The 25,100-nt window shown below is 34.0% G+C and overlaps 1 protein-coding gene across 9 annotated transcripts; it reads right to left on the minus strand.

Moving 5' to 3' along the window:
* Positions 1–1,579: 1,579 nt before the first annotated feature.
* Positions 1,580–24,839, minus strand: LOC119830033 (anoctamin-1-like). 9 transcript variants are annotated; one of them, XM_038352855.1, is made up of 21 exons: positions 24,272–24,838; positions 20,900–20,997; positions 19,656–19,763; positions 18,159–18,375; positions 17,801–17,866; positions 16,239–16,307; positions 14,453–14,613; positions 13,570–13,738; positions 13,088–13,208; positions 12,285–12,396; positions 11,549–11,709; positions 11,025–11,161; positions 10,506–10,769; positions 9,652–9,855; positions 8,908–9,056; positions 8,495–8,580; positions 8,103–8,308; positions 7,415–7,575; positions 6,705–6,807; positions 6,097–6,328; positions 1,580–4,063 (listed from the first exon to the last, which is right to left on the minus strand). In XM_038352855.1, the coding sequence occupies exons 1-21, from the start codon at positions 24,500–24,502 to the stop codon at positions 3,894–3,896; spliced, it is 3,225 nt and encodes a 1,074-aa protein (XP_038208783.1). In that variant the 5' UTR covers positions 24,503–24,838; the 3' UTR covers positions 1,580–3,893. The 9 variants fall into 9 exon arrangements, with proteins under 9 accessions (XP_038208783.1, XP_038208786.1, XP_038208789.1 ...); XM_038352858.1 differs by lacking the exon at positions 24,272–24,838 and adding an exon at positions 21,511–21,660; XM_038352861.1 differs by lacking the exon at positions 24,272–24,838 and adding an exon at positions 21,471–21,603.
* Between the last annotated feature and the right edge of the window lie 261 nt (positions 24,840–25,100).

The following is a 25,100-nucleotide window of genomic DNA, read 5'->3' on the forward strand; positions in this document are numbered from 1 at the left end:
CTAATTAGGAAGGAGAATTTTCTTTTAGTTAAGCCCCGTTATAAAAGCCAGACATTTACGACATCCCCGATATTTCGTCACGACCGCCTGTGGCGCAATTGCTAAAAGTGAGCTGGATTTATGATACCAAACAGTAGGATCAATATCTAAAGATAAGGTGTTGTTGACATAATATTGTTTATAACTGATTGTAGTAAATGCGAGCTAGACCTTCTTAACAGCATGATAGATAACTTAAATTTTTACTGCCCTATAATAACTACGTAACTTCGTTGCAGTTTTAGGTCTGTTTATGGTTTTGCGAATGTGTTTTTTCATACAAGGTTATAGTCCTATTATTTATCTTACACTGAATGACAAATTTAAACACTTCACTATAAGTCCTTAAGACCATCATTCATCAAGTGATCATTGAGTGAGAGATGATTATGAATAGATACTCGAATATTGATGGTTTACTGCATATTTCTTAAATAAATATAACAATCTAATTGCTCCATAAGAACTCTTGTATAAAAATATATTACGTGCACATATCGCAAATTTCCGTCATTACACGATTAAAGTCACATAACGTTGTTGAAACAACATGGATTTTTCTCTCATCATGCATCATACGTCATCACCATCTGTTGTCCTTTTATGTAGCAATTCATTCATCATATCTACAAATTTTCCTGTTCGTAAGAATCATGTAATATTAACAATAAGAACAAATTTTTCTGTCACAAAAAATTTTATCAAATTTACATATGTTGCAATAGCGTTCCCCAAAATCATTACCAAGTTTATGACAAGAATTCTCACATCGAACTAGACAATATAGCTACAGCTGTTCAAACACTCAAAACGTAGCATACATTTGAATAATAAATGCCCTCACATATCATAAATCACTGTGAATCGAAGCACATGTGCAAGTTGTGTATAAAGCTATTCCACAAGTTCTTTGCATATTTTATTATAAGTGGTTAAAAATGTATCTATAAAAATATGACGAATCGTTGTTATATCATCGCTTTTTAAAACTTAAAGAGATTCTTAATAAATGTATTGCAATTTCGAAGACTCGTTGAACAATTGATTATGGTTCTAACAAGCGCCCGTGACTCAGTCCGCATTAAATTAGATTTTTGTGTTTGTGTAAATCAAAACTGTGATAAGTTTTTCCATATACCTACCTCAAGGATACTTATTTTTTACCGATGAAAATTCTAGTGATAATATCAAAAGTTAAACTGATCAAGCTATTTTGTAGATTTAGGGACACGGGACAATCAGAAGAAATGATGAGCAGAATTTTATATAATTTATTGTACCTCAACATTTTGTGTAATGTTATTAGAAGTGTACGCAAGGGGATTTCTTAAGTCCAAAGGGCGACCTCAACGCTTATTAGATGTGTATGCTTGGCTCTCTCCATATAAAAGGTACATAGATATCGTTGGTACAAAGTAAAAAAAATATGCCAGTATATGCAGCTGTGCTGCAGATGAAGTTTTTACAACACCGATTTACCGAGTTACCTCAGATTTCGTTTATATGCAAATGATGAAGGGAGTTAAAATAAAACATTCAATATCATTAAACTTTCCATATATTGATCATAAAAATTGTAAAGCATCTCACATACACATCAACAATACCAGTTAAACGGTTAATAACGGACATCAAAAGCTATCCACTGGCAACACTAACAGTTAGCGAACAATATATAATCTGTGCAAACCATAGATACCAACATATACACGAAATTTATTTCGTAACATATTTGCCTATGGCTGATAAATTGTAATATTATTTATCTTAAATTAATTAATTTAAATTTCTTATAACACAGCCAACTAAATAGTTTTACTTGTAATTGGAGCTTTTAAATAAATTGTATACTTTTATTCTGCAGGCTTAGGATGGCAATGTTTTATTGTCTCGTATATAGAGCCGAGTCTTTTACGAGCATGATGCCCTACACAAAACACAATTCTAGTAAAAACTTTGTCTTTACACGGATTTGTGGTCAATTCTTTAACACTACAGACCAAAGTTTGAAGTCGATTGTTCAATATTATAACAACATTTTATTTAGACTTTTATACATATATTTGACCGAACTTAAGGTAAAGATTCAGAAACTTAAAGCGCAAAAGACGCCATCTTCTTGGTTTTGAATTTAAAACCTTTAACTTATATTTCAACCAAATTAAAAAAGATATTAATTTATCAACTTCAGAAAGGCATTGTTAAATTAAATCAAACCTCTATTATTGATATATTTCACTTCACTGATCACTTATGACTAGTAAACATAAAACTCATATAAAATTGACATGAACGTGGCACGAGCACCGTGAAATAAAACGCTTAAGCCTCAAAACCAAGTTAAAAAACATTTAAAAAATATACATTTCCAAGCTTCTTTTGTGCATATTTATATAAATAGTTCATCGTGTATATAATATGTATTTATCAATAATTACATTTGATATATTGTTAATGCTCTATGCGAAATAAGGAGCATACATTAAATAATTTATATAATTACAAAAAATACATTTAATATTTCTGATTATACTTTAAAAGCTATATGAGATTCGAATTATTTATAACAATAATAATGAATAAATATATGATAATTTTTGGCAAAAATAACCACAATTTTTTTTTGCATACACGTACATTTTTTTTTTGTTTTAACGCAATTTGATTAGTTAAATAAAAACACATCAATAAAAAAAATTAAACCAAAAGTAAAACATAATTAGATCCAATTGCGTCTACACGTTACAATTAAATTAAACAATACCATGATTCATTATTACCATCGCATATATTTTTAATGACAACTAAGGAAAAATTAAAAAAAAAAATCAGTTTATATAACACTTTTCTTTACATTATACCACAACAATAGGAAAATCTCCTCTTTAATATCGTATAATATAATCGCGTATATTTGCTTTTCTTTTTTCACACATTCAGACAAACGTAAAAACGTATTTTGGCAAAATATCTCGACGTCAGACTCTTGAGGGTTATTCTAATAATTAACTATTATTGTTAGTAATGCCTCAATAAACACGATATGTGTATTAAGTACATTGAAATAAGATTCCACTTCGAGACGGAGGAACATGTTTTGATATTCAGTACATTTTGGTCGTTATTTAATAAGATATCATCAGTTTCTACTCCATATACATAAAAATCATAACCCTAAACATCGCCTAACATTATACACACACTTTTCCAAAACTTCGAGAAATTTTCTAAACTTTTTACTGACTACCCTCACTTAGTAAACTGTAGTCTTTTCTATTTCCTACTTTACTTAAAAGCTTCTGAACACCGATTTAAACTATATTACTTTGTTCTTTTCTCTTTTACTTCCAATGATTAATCAAAATCGAATTATATTCAAAGTAGGCACATGGCAACCCAAAAACAATTAATGAATGGTTAACTAACACTTACAACTAAATCTCAGTTTCTTCTTTTTCGTAAATATTGAAATATCTGCAAGCGAATTCCATTTTAATCACAATTATTGATCTTTATATAGACCACTTGCCCAGAATAAAAAAAAATAAAATAAAAATTAGACCCCACAATAATTGCATATGGTTTTCTTTAACATTGTTTAGCCGTGTGCTATGATAACTTAAGTCCCTACCAAGGACAACTCACAACATTTCACGACATATGAAAACGCGCCAACACATCTCAACACGCGTCAGCACATGCCAATTCGCTAGGCTATGTATCAACAGGCACGACTCACTTCAACACGTGTCAAAACGCGTCAACACAACCTAAAATTACCACATTCCACACGTCGACACGTCAGCTCATGCGACACGTGGAACACGTGGCACACGTGAGCGCCCGCCGGCGCGTCACACGTGCGTGCGCTGTGCGGCGTCGGTGTGCGGGTGCGTGACGTGCGTGACGTGCGTGACGTGGCGCGCCAGGTCCCGGATGTCCTGGTGCTCGCCGTGCGCGGCCAGGTCAAAGTCCGACCCGGACAGCGACGCTATGTGATTCCAGTGCGTGTCTTCTACGTCACCTGTCATATTATGGAAAAAAATTATAAAAAAAGTCTTAATTATTTTTAGTTATATGGCAATTAAATAATTGATACATTTTTCAATTTCGCTTTCAAGTTGTTTGTTGTCAATAATGAATAATATCAATATGGAATCTTTAAGGAGTGGGCTTAGAGCCAATCGTGATTTACACGTGATTTTAAGTATTGAGACACAATGATCGAGCCACTTAGTTGAACTTATTTATGACATTTACGTTAATATACGTATTCTGAAATACGGAGTTTCATTTGACTTCTATTGTTCAGCAAGAAAAAAATAAAGAACACACTAATAAAAACGTAATCAACAAAACATGTGAAAATTTAACAAAAAATTTCCAACTTCTCATCTAATTGGCAAACACGTGAAAGTCGACTTAACGAAGCTGCACTTTTTGCGCTTTATCTACGAAATGCCTTCACTCAAACAGCGCTTGAAGCCGCCAAAACTACTTAAAAGCTAGTACTTTAGCTGCAAACCACCACAACATTATTCGAAGCATTAAACTATGTTTAGTGTATGCAATGGTGTTAAGTGTTGTGTTAAATTTATGCACTTTTATTAGTGTATATGGTTTATTTTATTGTGTTAAACTTCATTCCAATCATGCTGTTATGTGACGGTAAAACAAATCACTCACATTCGGTGAAACTCTGGTGGAACCTTACGCCTTGTAAAATCATTAAGCTTAGAAGTAATTAGCAAGGACATCTCATTATTTTAAAGATATTTTTGAATGTGCTTTAACTTTTAGAATTTTTTGTATGTAAGTAAACTAACTTCACATATTTTTTAGTCTATTGATGATACAGATGACGTGATTCAATAAATTCTTCGCTCTACAATCTTCAAATTTGAAATTTTTATTTGAATACATAAAAAATTTCAAAATGTGTTATTAATATTTAATCTGCAAAAATAACGTATTTTTTCTAAAGCTATCTCTTCATATGAATTATTAAACCAATGTCCTTGCTATAAACACCATATTGTGTACAATTGAACACTGACCGGCTCACAAACATCTTGTCCAATATTTAAAGCCCTGCAATTTTATATATCGATGCTTACAATTTATAATCCCAATTTGAATTTGAGGTCTGAGTAATTTTACTTATCAACTTAAGCATAACTTCCCCTAAGCATACTTTACCCCTATTTTAGTAGCTTAAGTAAACGCAGTTATAGCTAAGCAAGATTATATACATGAAAAAAAATAATGAGAAATCTTTAATTAGATTTCTTCTGAACATTAAACCTGTATCAAAATAAGCTATCTCCCTTAAATTGTTTGAAAATTTTTACTATCATTATTATTAAATGTTTATAGAGTACATTTTATCTATCTATTTCATATAAGTGTAAAAAGTTATCAAAAATGATTCTATCAAATAAAGAAACAATGAAATACAAAATTAGTTAATGGACAAACAGTACTAAATCTATCAATCTTGTACAATCAATGTTACTGAATCTAAATGAAATCGAAACCTTGTCAGTGTATCACGACACACAACACAGTCTTTTATACGTTGTTTGCTCGCTGCTTTTAAAATATTCATTGATAATCATAAGAGTAACACAATATATTAAATATTAAAAAAATAATCATCCTGGATAAGCGTCATTCAAATATGGTGATAAATGTGAATTTTGTTTACGATTTCTTTTATTTAAATAAATAAAAAACTAATTTTGCAATCTCAAATATTTTACGTTATTGAATTACGTATTTAATTGTTGTATACTTTTTGTTAACATACAAACGAATATATAACTGGGACATCAAACAAAATCGATAACAGCTCTTTCCATTCGATATAAATCTGTCATCCCTTTAGTAACTTTAATGTACATTTATTCCATAAACTTCACAACACCAACACCAGGATGTACCAGCAAATTAAAAAGAACATATACGCTACGCAAACAGCGACCAAACAACGTTGTTAGTACAGCACACACATCCAACGCCTACCGGAAGTAACGTGTAACTAAACGCTGGTGTGACCTTGCGCGCCGCCCATCCCCGGGGCCCCGGCCACGTAGCCGGGCCCCGGGCCCCCGGCGCCCGCGCGGCCCCTCTCGTCGCGCGGGGTCCGCGACGCGACGGACCGCGCGCGCGTCTCCTCCATGATGAAGCTGTTGATGACGTACGCCTCGCGCCGGATCCGGTCGCGCAGCTCGCCGGACATGTCCGGTATCGCCCAGCGGACCACTATCATCACTAGCGCCACCACGTTCTGGAAATGAGGAAATTGGCAAATGTTTGATAGCACGCACACATGTACGCGTACAATGCGTGCATGTAATACTTACGCTCACATGCACGCACTTGTGCACACGCGCGCGTAACTTTAAGAGCAATGTGCGAGTTAACTGAATTTCTAAGAGACTATTTTGTTTCATTCAAACAAACAAATGTTTAAAAATTTTATTGATAAAATATGTAAATTTACGTAATGTAACGTTTGAACATCCATACAAAATGTTTGCGTCAATCGTTTGAAACCATATTCGGGAAAATTATTTCATTTCAGTCATATATTTTTCTAACGGCAACTTTCTTGAACTTTAGGCTAAATATAGTTTGAACCTGTGAAATAAAATAAAACTCACTTCAAAAACGACAACAAACGCCAATCTAGCTCCCATCACATGCCAGTACCAGTTGGAGTGTTCGTAATCATCGCCCTCCTTGTAGTGCCAATAGCCAGGGTAACTGTGAAAACAAAAATACATTTATATTTCTAGTTATGTTTTTTAAGTAGAATTATACGATACGATTTTAAAAGCTATCCGAAGACATCGACTTGCCAATAATTCCTGAGATAGGCGCGTTGAACCAAACAAACAAACTAAAGCTTTTAATATAATATGTATAGTTTTATATTTGTTTTGATTGAAACTAATTCAACGATTAGGAACCGTAACAATATGTCACATTTGTGATTCTGTAATTGTCATAAGGTTATAAAAAAAAAACTTATTTCAGGGATACGGACCTCCCATGAGGGTTCAGGCCATAATCCAACTCACTGGCCAGTGCGTGCTGGTAGATGTTACATGTCGTCGAACTTTTGATTCTCGGACATGGCTCACCTCACAATGTTTTTCTTCATCATTTCGAAATTATTTACTGGTCACTAGCTGCGCCGCGCGGTTTCACCCGCGGACGAACCCGCAGGCAGGTATTTATATAGCTTATTCCGATGTATAGCTATATTATTTGTAAAATGTCATTAAAATCTATTCAGTAGTTATTACGTGAAAGAGTAACAAACATCCATATATTAGTAGAATTTAACAGCCAATCGACCGTCCCCCACCTGCACATGGCCTCGCTATACTCGGAGCCGATGGGCGGGTGCTCCAGCACGGTCACGTTGAAGTCGGTCAGCGTGTGGTTCACGTACTGGCGCAGCGAGCCCGTCGTGAACTGGTACACCAGCCGCGGTATGAAGTCCGACGTGAACGCTATTATGAAGCCCTGGGGATGATTTCAATGGATATGTTAATGTTGGATGAGGAGAAGACATTTAATCCAACACTAAGTATACCAAACTAGGCGACCGTGAGATTTAGCCAGTAAAAGTCTGGCTAAACTAAAAGTATTTCTATGAGGGAATTCCTCACGTTAAAAAAGGGTTTTTATGTGTTAGGTTAAAATAGGGAACTACCTAGTGACAGTGGGACTATGGTATGGCTCGACAGGGGAAGTGCAGATTAAACATAGTAATAATAAATAAAATACCCGTTAACGATACAATCGACTAAATTGTATCATTTGCTCATCTAGAATAATATAGTAAAGAAATTATTTAATCCTAAAGACCCCAGACGGAACAATAAGACAGTCATAAAATTATTGATAAATGTACAAATTTTGAATTTGTCTGTCGACTGTCCGTCCTATTAAGGTCAAGATCGAGTCTAAACTCGATAAGAGGTGGATCCACACAAACATACAATAGATTTGTATTCGTATCAGGTGAAGCTAATAAAAGATCGGCTCACATTAGTGATGATGCTGAGTTTCCCGATGGAGTCGAGTATCCGGTACCAGACGCCGATGTCGTTGACGCGCTGCGGCACGGGGCGGCGGTAGCACGAGAGGAACTTGGCGGCGTCCAGCCGCATCTCCAGCACGTTGTTGATGAGCGCGAACAGCGGCGCCAGCGGGAACGCCGCCACGAAGATCGTCACGAACCCGTACTGGAGCACTGCGCACAAGCAACATCTTTTTTTTAAGTATTTCATCCCCACTACCACTAGGATTATATAGGTGCTAGATTATTGCGAACCCGTAATGGAGCACCCGTAATGCTAATGCAAGTCAAGTAAGCAAGAAATAAATTGTAGAAACCAATTATTTATAAGTTTACTTGTAAACAATAAAAAATTCTTACCCATTTCTAAATACTCCGGAAAGAGGCCCATATTGCCGAAATCAACCAGTTTAAAATCTTTTACCCACTGCAACGGGCTTTTAATCCTGAAAAAATGATACAATTTAATAAATAAAAAAAGTATCATATGTAACCAACAATAGCTTTTTTTTAACTAAGCATATACCTTTATCAAAGACAAAAACACGGAAAGGGAAAACAGCGAAATTTAAACACACACATCATAGACTAGACAAAATAGAAATTAATAAAATAAAAAACAAAGTACGTGTGTGTGTGTGTGTGTGTGTGTGAGTTTTGAATATATGTGTATGTGAGGATGCCGGAGTGTGTGTGTTTATAAGCGTACACCAGGAAGAGTTGGAATTACATCGGTAGTAATATTATGTTTATAGTTTAATCAAACCACATACTTATTCTTCCTGCCGATAGTGCGTATCACGTTCCACCATTTGAGCAGATACGGCATCATCATCTCCACTATGGTGTTGATGAACTGCTTGCCGACCATTATGATCGCCAGTTGGATTGAAAGTTCTAGAAAGCAACCTCCGGGCGAGCACTGGGAAAAGAATGTGAACGGTTCATTTTACATATTATTTCATAAAATACAAATTAATTATATATAATTAAGATAAGAGAAATTTGCTTCGAAGTTCATAGGTTGGTGTTTGTTTATTCCTTCTTTCTGTAGCCACGTAACTACATGGTTTTTACCTAAAAGCAGATATGTTTTTTCGGAAATGTTAAATGTATACATTCTTATTTATATAAATGTATATTGTATATTATATAAATGTTTGTATATTATATAAATGTCCCATGTATATTTTTATACCCACATAAAATATTTTTTTTACAACATAAAATTAACTACAAAACCTTACTGAGTCTTTTAACTATAATAGAAAAATATTAGTTGAATAAGCTACTTTTCAATTAATTTTGTTGACAAAAAATTAAACCGCCTTCAAATTGTCAAAATTACACTAATAAAAAAGGGACCTGAGACATGGCAGACATGACATTAAATCAAAAAAATAATCATAAGAATCAGTTCACCCCGTAAAAAATTATGAAGTAAAAAAATGGCACAAAAAATACAGTCGAATTAATAAACTCCTCTATTTTTAAAGTCGGTTGACAAAAGGACTCACCTCCTCCTGCCTGTGCCCAAACAGCCGTATATAATCCCCGGGACGTCCCACAAACTTGCCTTTGAAGAACGCTATGTAAAATATCGACGCGTAATAGTTGACGAATTGCAGTAAATATATCTTTAGCGTTAGCGAATCGTCGAATTCGGTCTGCGTGCGAAGTAGCTCTTTTTCCGTCAACCATTCAGCTAGGAATTGATATATCTGAAATTTGTTTCAAGTTAGTTGATAAAATCAAATCTTGCTGACAAAGGAATATTATTAATCATTAATCAATATAGGATAAAAAATAATCATAATCTCTAAAATATATAAAACGTGTGAATTAAATGTTCCGTTTTTCATCTTATCAAGAACGTGTAACAAATGTGTATAAATTATTACACTTTCTTAACACTATATATATATAGGTTCTTAACACTATATATATCGGTCCATTGGCATCTATCTGTAGGTATACCTACAGATAGATGCCAATGGACCGATCTGTGTTAAATCAATATCCTTTAAAGAGTCAGTGTCTTTACGAAATTGAGAATTACACTAACAACACTATGAAACACCAAACCTTTACACATTCACACTTTTTTTATGTGTCATAGTGGGCAACTGAGCTGGTAATGCGCATGATGGTAAGCGATCACCACTGCCCGTCAAGACACAGACACTATCTCTGCAAATGCGTTACCCGCTTTTAAGGGGTAAGGGGAAAGGAAAGGATGAACGACTGGAAAAAGGAATGGACTAGGAAAGGTAAGAAAAAAGAAACGGGTCTTTGGCCGGTTTTTTGTGGTGGTACTTCCCTAGTGCGAGCTGGCCCAATCCGTGCCGAAGCAAACGACTGGAATACTCACGTAATTAAAAATACATATAAACACGAGGTTGATGCAGGCCGCCGTCGCCGTCGTGAACATGATCGGGTTGTACGTGATGAGCGCGTTGTTCTGGCGCAGTATGGCCGCGCCCAGCAGCGACATGCGGTACAGCACCACGCCCAGCACGGTGGCCAGCGCCAGCAGCACCAGCAGGCAGACCACGCTGAACGACATCAGGGTGGCCGGCAGGCGCATGCGCCAGAACGGCACCATGGGCTCGCGTTCGCCGGTTACCACGTTCAACTGGGGAGAGGGGAGGAGATAAATATTATATTGTCAAGCTAACTCATTATTTTTCATTATATCTGGTTTATATTAATTTCACACACGATTATAACACTACGAGCTATCCATTATGTAACGAATTGCGTTTTAAAACCCAATTATTACTTCGTTTATCTAAATGCCACTTTTCATCTAAAGTCACCATAAAAATCATAAAACCACAAAAAAACAAACATTAATTCCCAACGATACCATTAAAACAGTGGCACAAACCTGTGTCCGTTTGACATGAGCAAGTCTCGCTAGGTACTGCGGCCTGGGGTGCTCCTCGTACACGTCGAAGCCGGTGAGGTCCCAGCGGTGCGTCATCTCCGCTGAGTACCGCTTCCATAGCTCGAGGAAACACGCAGCTATAACGGAATAATGTGACATTAGAATCGTACTCTCTCTCACACCATCTCATTTATCTCTTTTTTGCGCTCTTTCTCTTTTGTTTATTTTGTTACGTTTGATTTGTCAACCGAAAAATAAAACCTGTTTTAATAATACGGTAATTCAAATTGTCATGTATGTGCTTGGGAATTTTAATGTTTTAAATGATTATTAATTAATAATTGTGAAGATGGCTAAATACCGAATGGAATTTTGTATCTCTTATGAATAGGAAGTTAAATTCGCAATTAAAAATCTGTTGACGGTCGCAATTAGTACTGGTGCAGTCGATAATCATCTGTGTAATGCTCGAACATTTAACAAATAAATTATTATATCGAAGTAAATAATAAAACACCACTCACCCCAAAAGCTCATGAATATAGCAAAGAACACGGTAGTGGAGTTGTCGAAGAGATACGTGATCCGCGACTGCAGGCACGTCGCCTTCAGGTCCCAGAACTCGCAGAAGTAATCGCACTGCGGGCACATCTTGATGCTCGAGTTATAGTTGCATACGTCTTCGCTGTAAATGGAAACACGCCATTTATTAATATTTATAAACATTTTATTATTATTTATTGATTTATTTATTCTTGTTTTATTGCTCTGGATAGAACTACAAATTGAGGCTTAACCCAAGTTCATCATCATTATCAGCCCATATATGTTCCCACTGCTGGGACACAGGCCTCCTTTGTGGGTTCAGGCCATAATCCACCACGCTGGCCAAGTGCGGGTTGGATTATCTCAAATGGAGGTCTTGATGCTAAATAAATATTTTTTTCCAGATAAGCGGATATACGGAGAGAAATTAAAACAGAAGACTTTTCTTAAAATACAATCAAGTGTCTTACAACATAAATTAGGTACATAATTAATTATGTTGCTGGGTGGCAGGGCACTTTTTTAAATGAAGCTGAATTAAATTTATGAAATTTTTAAATCTTAGTATTTAAATAATTATAAATAAGGTCTTCATAACATTGGATCGATCTTAGGGAGCCGTTAAACCAAAAAAATAATACAAAAAAAAACACATTCATATCGAATGACATTGAAAGTGTTAATAATATTATGAAATAATAAAAAAACACATACCTCGGAGTATTAGAATAAACAGTAGAAGCGGAGTAAATGACACAGCAGAGGCCGACAATGGACGCAGGGATCAGCATATGCGTATAGAAACCCAGCCACGCGAAATATAGACCTGTTATATTGGAGTTATTATAAGATGAGTTGCAACTAAATAAAAGAAAGGTCATTTTGCAGTTGACCCACGAGTTTGAGAATGGTCTCATTCTTATAGACTATAGGAGAGGCTTAATAAACAGTGTGAAAGAGCGCTGAAAGACATACTTAGAAATGTAATATATGACGTATCACCATGACCATAAATGTCAATATTCTTAAGTGATTTTATTGGCATTAAGCAGAGTCGTTCTGCTTTGTTATTGAAACGTTAAATCGACCAATTGTTAGATAGAAAAGTAATTGACGCAAATTGCTTTTTAATAAGACATTTCGTAGAAACGTAAATTAATTTTTATCAGATTTTAAATACATCTTAGTGTCCATCACCTAAATAAATTCTTATATAGAATGAAAAGTAACCAAGTTCTGTAATATACTCTACATTTCGTTTCTATACTTGTCCCTTCATGAACTGGGTCAAATTGATCATTGACCTTTCAATAACTGTTCGCTTAGATACTATTTACTAGAGAATTTAAATCAGTATCGTGACTAGACTAGACCATTCAATAATGGGCAACCCAACTGAAATAATGACTATACTATTGCCTTAGCTACCAACTAAAAATACGTCTTTGGTCAGGGAAGATGTGAATAAAGCTTATCAAATTAAATTTTCAACATCACGTATATTCGTAACGACTTACCGATTTTAACTCCAAAGTAGTCCTTAACATAATCTAGGGGTTGATATTTGATACACTTGGACACGCTGGCCCATTCCGTGTACAACAAATGCCGCATTGAGCCGGGGGTTTTGAGATCACCCTGCAAACATAATTAGTGTTATTTTACACGTCATATTTTTGGAATGGAATACAGTTAGCTGTTGCTTTTTTTTTTATAATACTAAATAAATTCACGAAAAGTCTGATCTAGATTGACTGATATAGCAACGCACAGTCAAAACTAGGACTGAAAACTAGATTTTTTTGTCCGTACTTTCTATCCGTTTAGCTTAAAAGCCGACGGAGTTTCGTACAAAGATACAGTGCAGATGGAAGGTAATACGTACGCGACCTATTATCTTCCATCTGTACTCTAGCGTTGTACGAAACTGCATCAGTTTTGAAGCTACACGGATAGAGTATCGGATAACCTATCCTACCCTACACAGTTTTACACTCACATCGTGTAAGGGATAAGCAGCGCTATAGACATTGTTCGCAATGAGTCTCGCGACACCGAACGCGAAGTCATCGCTGGAGGCCTCCGAGAACTTCTTGCGGTCCAATATGAACTGGACTATGCGGGAGCGTATCGACGGCGTCCAGAAACAGTCGGAGGTCGTGTCGAATCTGAAAATATTAAATATTTTCCTGTTTCTACATTCACTAGCTGACCCGGCAAACGCTGTTCTGGGTATGAAAAATAGATGTTATATATGCACACAAAATTTCATGAGAATCGGTGCAGCCACTTTGGAGGAGTATGGTAACTAACATTGTGACGCGAGAATTTTATATGTATAAAGATGAAGATACTCTCTTGATGGACCATAACCTTACCATTAAATTTAAAATCTCCGAAATTGGTTATATTTTTGAGATGTATATAGAAGAGATATACGCGATTGTGTATCATAATTCACATCGTTATTGTGATTTTTGAAGACACACTCAATATGTGAGTAAAGGTGTTGATTAGGCCCGGAAAGTTACAAATAGATTACCGATGGTCTAAATGAAATTGGATATCAACAAAATTAAAATGAAATTCAGAAGTTAGTAAATCCTCACTAATTTTATAAATTCGAAAGTGTGTTTGTTTATTTGTTTGTCTTTCTTTCACGTCGCAAAAGTTTTATGACATGATTTTTGTGACTTGAGATAGGAGAGGAGTTACATCAGCCTACCACAGTGTAACGTCTCATTCCTATTAGTAATAAAGGCACGTGGGCGAAGTCGTGGGTCGTGGGGATTCTAGTCATAAATACTTATATAAATCAATCAAAACAACATCATTTCTCTTTCGCTATTATGCTAACAGGATGACAAATAAATGAATCTTACAAGTACTCCTTATCCTTCGAATAAATGGCAGTGAGTCGATGTTTCCGTTCAGGGAACAAATTGGGATCCACCCGGATTTTCGACATGAAGCTGTCCCAACATGCATCTATGCTATCTAGGAACGAGTTTGTCTTTTCTGGTGCGTCTTTTAACACTGAAAACTGGAGAAAATGATATATTTTACATGGGTTCTTATAAACTATTATTAAAAGTGGATTTAGAACAGATTTTTAAATCTGCTTGTAACATTGATATCAATTTTATTTCCTGTGTACATTAATTGTTCTACAGGACAGCACTTTCCTGAATGTGTGTACTGTAACAATCAACTTTAAATGGAATATATTAGAATGTTACACAAACTATGCTCGTAGTTTGTGATTCGAATATTTATTCATTAAATAATTACGAAAAATAATTACAATAGTTACTAAATAGAAATGGAATACATCTATTCTTTATTTAATTTTAAGTTTTTTTAGCTATTTCTTGATTTGTAACTGAACATAGCAAATAATGAACTGTCGACATGAAAACAACACGATGCAGTTTTAATCTGATCTTAGTCATATGATATGACAGCGTCGGAACACGGTAAACTTGTTAATTATGTTATATTATGGAGTATTATGTATGGGGATTACTACGAGATGGCAAAAATGTAAATAAAACATATTCTTAATAAGTGAAATAATTGTTTAATAGAAACGCCACTCAACTTTTTCATATTGTGGAATTCTGGAAGCAACATTTAATAATATAACCTTTATTAAATATCCAAAAGCAGTAACGGAAAAACACATTTTATTTACATTTTTTTCGGATTCATTCTGCACTGACACAAATTTCATGCAAACGATAATCATAAAATCGGCTTTTGCATTACCCCTGTTTATTACGCATGTATGACCAATAAATACCACTTTAACTACAAAACAATGCAGGCAAATTAACTAAATATTCTTCAACACGAAAAGCTTAAAATATTTAATCTAGGTTAAAGTTAATTCGATATATCCCAATACGTAGTAATATTAATTAAAACAGACTATTACAATTCCACTTCCTCTAATATTCCCTGCCACCAATCTTATCCAACAAAGAGTCGCTACAGAAAGAAATAGCAAAAATAAATAGGATAATGTTAATAATGAAACAAAATTTTCTGCTACAAAAGCGTTTCTAAATACATCGTATTGGGGAATCGAATATAATTTTTATTTATTACAGATTATTATCCTAAATCAAAAGAGTTTTTTTTTTCAAAAAAGTATAACGAAAAATATTTCATAAAAAAGAAACCAAACAAAATATTATATTAATATGGATAACTTATCAAAATAGATCAATCACTCTGCAAAATACTCTTACAAAATATTAATAAGGATGAGTCCCATAATTTATAAATATACGTTTCAAAATTTTCAATCACACAATTTTCATAATATGTATTTATTCTGGGTCCGAATAAAAAAAAACCATTAAAGATAAACGCACAACCAGAGATAAGCCGGGCTAATGAAACCAAAACACCATTAAAAGATTAGGTACATTATAATACGTTAGTTACGTTTTTAGTAAATTTCATAAGCTCGCATGATTTATGGTTCGTCCACACGGAGCCAAATGACCAAGAACACTTCTACCTCTACTATTCTCAAGATGACTTAAATGCAAAGGTGTGTGTTAGTGAACAGTGTGTGGACGCACCATAAGCGATCGATAAATGTTAATACAGCACTCCAAGCACGGTTAGCGAAGCTTCGTGATCACGACAGCTGCATACCTTAGACATATACAAGGCAGCGCTCAGTATCGCATTCGTCCGCCCACTTTTCCGTATTTTACTGCAATCCTAATGAAGGTACTGACGATTAACACACATTGACACGTCTACACATTTAATTATGTATCCATCGATCGGGTACTTGACTATAGACATTTAGGAAACTCACATGTTATAAAGTGTTAAGTCGATAAAAATATCCGATATCATCATTACACCCTACTATAATACACTCTAAAAAAAATTACTTTCTACGACAAATTATAAATAATCGAAGAAAACTCAGAAACCTTCCAACAAACACGCTTTGCTAATAAAATTTAACTTTTAAATCGTCCCACTTGCTCTTATACAGAGTATATGTAAAGAAATTATTTAATCCTTGTGTTTCTAATCAGGATAATATTATAAACTCATTAAATTCAAATTATTGTCTTGATGCTTGATAAGTGTATAAAAAGTTTGTATCCTATTCAATCTGTGCGTTTAAAGTCAAAATCGAGTCAAAAAGAGTTGTAAGTAACTCAAATATAAGTAAATACAAATATACAGGTGAAAAGTAAGAACAGAGCGTGATAAAGAAATCACGCGTATTATTCGCTAAAGGTATTTCATTTCAAAAGTATGTAATACGTTTGTTTTAAAGCTGTTCACGGGCATAACACGGGCATATAATTAGCATGAGCAATTAAGACTTAAATGGGACCCTAATGCAGCCACAATGGGCAACCTTAAAGTGCCGATTAGCGTATTTTAATTACAGAATAGGCAGTTACGGCATACTACGGCTATTTGATACAGAGATTTGATCTAAGCATTCAATTCAGACAAGGTGTTTTGTTTGTTTAATAGCATAACACTTTTATGAAAAGGGTTATAATATCCCCTCATATAATATCATCCCAAATGAGTTTTACCAAACACGAGCAGATACGAAAGTTGTGAAAAGAGTTATGATTTCATTGAAATGAGGCGGCCACATATTAAAATATGTATGTATAAGACTATACTAGACGCTTTGTACGACTAGAAGTTCTAATTTCAAAAATATTGCATTCCGCTTCGAAATATTTGGGGATAAATAAAAAGAAAGCAAATGTCGTTAAAATATTTGTTAGTTCCTTATACATGGTCTTCATCACAGTTAGTACAATTAACTGGAAAACCTCAAAGAAATGTTTAAAATCTAAGTCAAGTACCCGTTAAAACATAAAATGCTATTTCAAGCCATATTCGGTATAACTCATACGCACATATAAATTCGAAAACAAGTGAAAATATGATAGAGAACTCATTCAAAATTTCTGTGCGTTACTTCACAGAGAAAAATTATAGACCAAAGACGTGTAAGCTATAAGCGATCTATTTGAACCATATTGCAACACGTTGCATTCAACCTAGAACTACTTTTTTAACAATCCAGCTATTACATAGAAAATAACATATAATCATATTTCAACTACCAAAAAACTATTCCTATTTCTGGAAATATCAACTGAGAACATCGCAGCTTTGTTTACTATTCGTTAATAATATTTATGTATAAGGTAATTAGGTCTCACCTTCATCGGCATCCTAAGTTTCAATATTTCACTATAATCCCTAAGTACAGCTAATGGTGCATGGATCTGGAAACAACGATAAAATACATCAATCGTATAATCAATCGAATATACTTTTACCCTTAAATCTATGCATTTTATGGTACACTTCACTGAGAACCCGGCCATAACATTTGTATTTCATAAATTCTTGCCTAGATTTGTTTTCAACCATATAAATATATTTTGCTCCACATGAAAAAAATACAAACTTTTTCAAATTAGTTAGAAAACTTCGCGAACCTTGTAAGTACCCTTTATCCTTGTAATAAATCAAAACAACTGGCCTAAATTATCAATAATCCCGAACTCTGCCTACCTTAATAAAGTTCAACCCATGTAGATTCTCCGGGGCCTCTCTCTCCAGTTGCAGCCCTTCATTCTCCAGATTCTGCTCGAATATCCTTCTCTGCTCGAACGCCTCTCGGGTGGTGGCGTCGTCATTGTGCGCCTCCCACACCAACACGAAGTCCACTGAACGCACCCCATCGTTGAACGTCAGCGATGGATTGTTCAGGATACCCCCCATTACTATTCTAAAACATTAACAGGCAACTTTCATTGTTGTATCCTCATTTCGCTCATGAAATATCGAAAAGAATCCTTGAATTCCGACAAAAATATACAAAACTACCCTTCCAAAATTTAATCTTTTATTTTATAGTTTTTGTTGATTTACAAAATTTTAGCGGGGATATTTATCACAAACCCTTACATGTTTTTATATTATATACCCACTATTGCCAGGTATGCATAATCTGCGCAAGGATTATTATTGAAATGCAGACATTCTCAGGGCACAACAATGCACATTGGTTAGTTATCATGCAAAAAGCGATGAGAAGTTTAGCTTCATCACAGACAATACACACATTCGCATACATTTTTCTCATACAGCACATATACGACCAACGAAGTACTTATTGACATTTCCACACAGTGCAGTTTGTATATAACCAATAACTAAACTATCTTAATATATAAAATTCTCGTGTCACAGTTTTCGTTGCCATACTCCTCCGAAACGGCTTGACCGATTTTGATGAAATTTTTTGTGCTTATCCGGTATCTATGAGAATCAGCCAACATCTATTTTTTATCCCGATATTCCTACGGGATACGGACTTACGCGGGTGAAACCGCGGGGCGCAGCTAGTATAACAATAAAATTTATAGTAGTGTGACGAAACCTGTGATGATATGAGCCTTTTTTCTCAAAATGTATGAGGTTCGCAAATCGTGTTATTTACCATAGAATATTAGACCCTCCGCCCAATATAATCATAAGAACGTGCAACGATTTTAAAATAAAAATTATTTACGTACGTGAATTATGTATAACAAGTTAAATTCAAATGACTCTTTAAAATTTATTGGCACTATGTGGACGTATTATACACTTAAAAGATTTCTAGAAATACCTACGAGAATAATATTTGTCTAATATTATAAATGAAATAGATTAAAGCATAACATCTCAAATTATTTACCTATATAATTAGAATTATAATCACAATTCGTTTGATACGATTTTAACAAACATAAACGTACCAATCTACACCCACACCTTTAACTCGCATGCGTCCATATACAACAAACACTATAAACATTTATATTATCAGCTCGTTTGCTCATGTCACCAAGTAACGAGCGAGAGCGACCAATAACTCCAATCTACATTCAACAAAACGCTAACCAGTGGCCAAAGCTTGGTACTACATTTGTCCAACTGCCTAGCTAGCTAGACTAGCGGTGATCTACAAGCAATGTGCCCACTATTTGCCAAATGGTGGTATGTCGGGCCAACGTTACTCACGAGCAGTGGTTGGCAGGTTTGCCATTATTGTTGGCTGAATCAATTGATGTAGGTTGGACGCCACATCCGCAATCCTCGGCAGTTCTTGTTGATGCTTCGCTTCCATCCCTGCAATTTATTTTATGGAACTATTCACCTATGAGGGGAGATAGCTAAGTGTCCGATCCTTTCAAAACCCTATTTATGGATTAGTGTAGAAAAAAAATCATGTTTAAACGACAGGATACAAATCCACACTTTGTACTGAGACACCAAATACAATTTAGTTAACAAAACCTTTTTCTAACTAAAAAATTAAAGCAACAAATAATGCATAATTCATAAATGTACAAACTCCATATAAACAAACTGTTTTATACATTATTCTCATAAAATTGTAATTGTTTTTAATAATTTCTCCCGTCTCAAAAACCATAATCACAATAATTCAAACATCGATGAATCGCTCTTTGTAAATTAAGTGATGTCATTCAGAGGAATTAGATTATAAGAGGTAAATGCACTGACCATTGAGACATAAATGGAGGTACATATATTCAAAATTACGTCTTTTAAATATAACTATGAATATGCCAAGATGGAGCATTTTTCAGTTTTTATTAATATTTGCAGGCTTATATAAAGTGTCGCATTTAACTTTTTTTAATATAACCTGACTTAAACATATCTAGGCAATTTTTCCACAAATAATGAGCAAGTTCTGAATAATATGAAATAACAAGCAATATTCAAATTACAAGTATTTTACAATTTGATACAATTGTGTACAATATTATTGTATATAATTCAGGCATGTTAAAGAATTCAAACAAAACTAACATCAACACTTACGAATTAGACTCAATATTGTAAATGTGCATTAAAATAATTAAGTTACCCCACACCATAAATTAACCGAATAAGGCGTATTAATTACTTGAATTAGAGATACATACTTATGGTTAAAATTTTATTCATTATTACTTATTACAGCCATAAACAAATAAATACCGCAATAAAGTTGATTTTTTATCATTAATTCATTGTAAGTATTTTCACATTATTTTTCTCCAATTTCTTACGTTTAACGAAAACGTATAATATATATTCACTTCGCAATCAGTCAGTATTTACTCCCAATAAAGGAAAATATCAAAAATTTGTGCGGGAAATTATCGCGATGTTCATAATTTTGACAGAAGATACACAGATAACAACAAAAAATTTGGCGGGAAGGGACTTGCAATTTTAGAACAGGAACTCACCGATCCGTGTTCATGTCCTGCGAGAGATTGTCCTGATACGTGCTCAACACCGACATCGCATGCAAATCGGCGTTCCTCTCTTCCGTCTCCTTCTCCTTCTGCCCCAAATAATACATTCCCGTCAGTTATACTTATACGCCAATTTTTGTAAGACAAATTCACGTTATGCGTGATTAGACGGCTATTAATTTTAATCTTTAACCTTGGGCAAAAGTAACAGATTTGTCTTAAAACAGGCAATTAGCCGTTGTGATAAAAACAACTCTAGAAACTTAGGCAATACATATTATATAGTGGATTTATAAAAGATATCCATTTCGGATCCTAAAGATTTGAATACATACTTAATAACTGAACAGCTGATCCTTGTTGTTATATACGACGATTTACATTACGTAGGTTTTTGTACACATAGAGACTACATAAATCAATAGAGCAGTAATAATTACTACTGGCCCGTTTAAAATACCGTGCAAGAAGCATTTGTATCAAATCATAAAACTTAAAACTGCTTTCTAATTTTAACCTTATATAATCAGATTAAACACAACAAACGTTAACAGAAACATACCTAAATACCATAAAACGAACGAAAGCTAAATATATCATACTTTATAAGATCTGCGTCGATGTCGCATCCTAAATATCCTTCTCCCGCCAACATCGTAAAGCACATAGCACAGCACGTCTATAATACTCCTCGCAATCATTTAACTTAGACACTGAACGTTGCAAAAACACAAGAGCAAAGAACACTGACCTTGGCCACCTCAACTGTGAAGCTGATTCATCTGTATTTGATTAGCACTCGAAGTCTACTAACGACACATGGTTAAAAACTCGATAACTTTTATCATTTATATCTATTTTTATATAATCCTAAAAGATAAGAGATTCCTCTCAGTTCTACATTAGTAGTAGAAAATTTTACAGTTAACACATTTATAATAATATAATATGTGTACAAATTGTATATAGAGGTACTGTAAGTAACTTTTGTTTCCTTTTGTAATAACTAGCTGTGACCCGCGGTTGAAACCGCGTAAGTCCGTATCCCGTAGGAATATCGGTATAAAAAGTGCCTATGTGTTATTTTAGTTGTCCAGCTATCTACGAAGCAAAATAGTATTATTATTCACCAATAGATGTCAGGAAAAAAAAAACACGAATGACATTTTCTAAAAAAAAATACTAGCTAGATCGATTTATCGCCCCCGAAACCCCCTATATACTAAATTTCATGAAAATCGTTGAAGCCGATTCCGAGATTCCAATTATATATATATATACAAGAATTGCTCGTTTAAAGGTATAAGATTACTAAAAACGCTTAAAACTTTCATTAGTTATACCATAGGTTTTTACTATCTGTTGTGAAATTTCATGCACATTTTAATTTATCGGTTGAATTTGTTGGTAACAAAAAAGTATTTGCAGACAATATGCTTAAATTGATAGGTCCATTTTTGTGCCGTTTTTGGGCACATCTTAAAAGAATGTTATTAAAATCTTTTCCTACACATGTTAACATATAAAATACTTCGTTTATTTTTCAATTTTATTGTTTTACCACTTTCCTAAAAAGAAGGGATAAATTTAATTTGATACTTCTTTTTAAATATACGGGCGCACAAACCGCGTTATACGCATCACTGTCGAGTTAGAAACCACTTATCTTTATTAGTCAAATGCCTTGGGATTACCATTTCCAGTAATGAGTCAATGTATTGACTTTTCATACAAAACACACCCATTATTCCTGCGTTTCAAAATTATAAATTTAAGCAGTTCATTTAACATATTCATGCACAGTTTAAAAGTATTTCTCTGATATGAATGCTGTTTAACGTATATTATTTATAAAAAAACTAGCTCTCTGCCCCAACTTCACCCATTGTACATACATTTCCTATAGCACTCAGTAATCATATACATGCAACACAATAGAATTTGAAATCAGTCTAGCAGTTCCTGACATTAGTGTGTTCAAATAAATAAACAAATTCTTCAACTTTATATTATTAGTATAGAAGTATAGTTTTAAAACATATAATGCTGTCTTATGCGCACAGCTCTTCTGTTATTTATAATTAATATCAACATAGACTTCAGCACAGGCTTCCTTACCTCAATATAGGCATTACATGTTAGCACTTACTATTTACAATGAGTCATAACTTATGTGAAACAAGTTTTCAACAAAATTAAAAGAATTGTTTTTTTTTTATATGAACATAGAATTTGTATGTGTCCTACGCCTAAATTACCATAGTCATTTATTAAAATAGGAAGAATTAGGGGATAAAACTATAACTAACTAACTATCATCCTTCTAATATTATAAATGCTGTGGACAACTGGAATAACATATAGACAACTTATTATCCCAATATTTCTATGGGATATGGATGTATGCGGTTGAAACGGTGGGCGCAGCTAGTACATATATATTATACCTTACTCTTGAATCACTCTTACTATTAAAAAAAAACTGCATCAAATCCATTGTGTAGTTTTAAACATTAAAGCATACAAAGGGACTGAAAAAGACACTTTGTTTCATACTATGTCATTATAAGTACATATGTGATCAGGTTATTTAATGCTTGCTTGCTTCATTATATATCATATCCCAAAGAGGACTGGCTAATAACATTATAAAAATTATTTATACAAAAAGAAGGTTGGTTGTTGAAGGATGTTTTTAAATCACACAGGTTTTTAATAAGACAGAACTCCTATGAGAGATTAAGTCTTAATCCACAACACTGGCTGAGTTATGGTTGGTAAATAGCCCGTTAATAAAATTCTTGAATGATGACATAATGAATATGAGTATTCAATTGTTTTATGTTTTTATTTGTTTAATCAAATCATTTCCTGCAATAGATATTATTGATCAACAATATGAGGAAAACAATTCCATCATACTCATATTGTTCCAATTAAATTCATTCTTCACATTTAACTATCAACTGATTTTAATAGAATTGTCATTTATTGTTAAAAGTATTAGTACTATCCTGAATGCTACATTGACAAAAGTCTTATTAATCAATCATATGTATATATTACATTTACAAAATATTACAAGTGGTTGGGTTGCTATTTTAAAGTTCCTATTTAAAAATTTCCTTACCTATAATTAGATAGAAAATAATGAAAGCATGATAATAAGATCTAACCACTATCCGTAAGCATAGCAGGTATGCAAAGCCCAAAGCATACTACAGAATCACATACCTTGTTTTGATAAAGCATTCCCCAAATACACATTACAATAAATCCAATACAAACATCTTCACAAATTTCTGCACACATTATCAAAAATTCCTATTTATAATAATTAGAAGAAATTCAGACTGAACTTACTTCGTGAAGCTCCTCATCTCCATTTTGGAACAGTTGCTGGAAGGCGAGGTCATTCCGTTGAGCGTCTGATAAGAACGACTCAGTCTCAGCAGAGTCTGAAAGCTTATGATGAAGCTTTACGCTGCCAGCGAATATCGGCGTAGCTATCTTTGGTGTGAACACATTTTCGTCCGGCCGCTCCAACAAAGGTTTCGGGATGTCTTCTTCTAGGGACGGGTCGCCGTCGGACATCACAAATATAAAATTCGGGCGTTCTAACAAGTATCTATATCAAAAATAACCTTTGATATGTCATTATTCTACATTAGGCTTCTGAGGACACGATTAGTCACAAACGGAAGGAACTTATATGTTGGTCACGGCTTTAATTTACTCTAGTATCACAAAATTATCACACAATATAGCTTCAATCAGAAACACCTTATAACCGAATATATAAATACATTGAATAAAGATAAGGTAGTTACTATATTTTTATTCGTAAACGTAATAAGGAGAGACTAGACGAGAATCAGGAATCGAGTTTGATCGAGATAAATAATTGGTAGGTATGCAAAACAGTGGGAAGAAAGATCTGTCATCTGAGAAATGACTTATGACATTACTACCTTGACGTTTGAACGTGCTCAATCAGATGGTTTTATTCTAAATAAATAAATAAAATAAAAAATAAAAAGTCGTTTAGTCGTTTAGTCGCTGTTTTAATCATGTCCTATTTGGTCATTCCGCGATTCATGGATGGATGATGTGGTAGAGTAGAGTAACTAGTTCTTCTTAATCTGTGGATGGTCCACGGCACAAGTAGTATATCCGCTGATTTATTAGATAG

Source organism: Zerene cesonia, chromosome 11 (genome assembly GCF_012273895.1).
Source record: "Zerene cesonia ecotype Mississippi chromosome 11, Zerene_cesonia_1.1, whole genome shotgun sequence".
Classification (NCBI taxonomy): Eukaryota; Metazoa; Arthropoda; class Insecta; order Lepidoptera; family Pieridae; genus Zerene; species Zerene cesonia.

Bases quoted from the DNA above. Each gene is read 5' to 3' on its own strand.
- LOC119830033 (XM_038352855.1), bottom strand. From the start codon at position 24,502: ATGTCCGACGGCGACCCGTCCCTAGAAGAAGACATCCCGAAACCTTTG. The intron at 20,998-24,271 runs GTAAGTTCAGTC...TATTTGGGGCAG, and splicing joins GAGATGAGGAGCTTCACGAA to AAGGAGAAGGAGACGGAAGA. The intron at 18,376-19,655 runs GTGAGTAACGTT...TTAATGTTTTAG, and splicing joins AAACCTGCCAACCACTGCTC to AATAGTAATGGGGGGTATCC.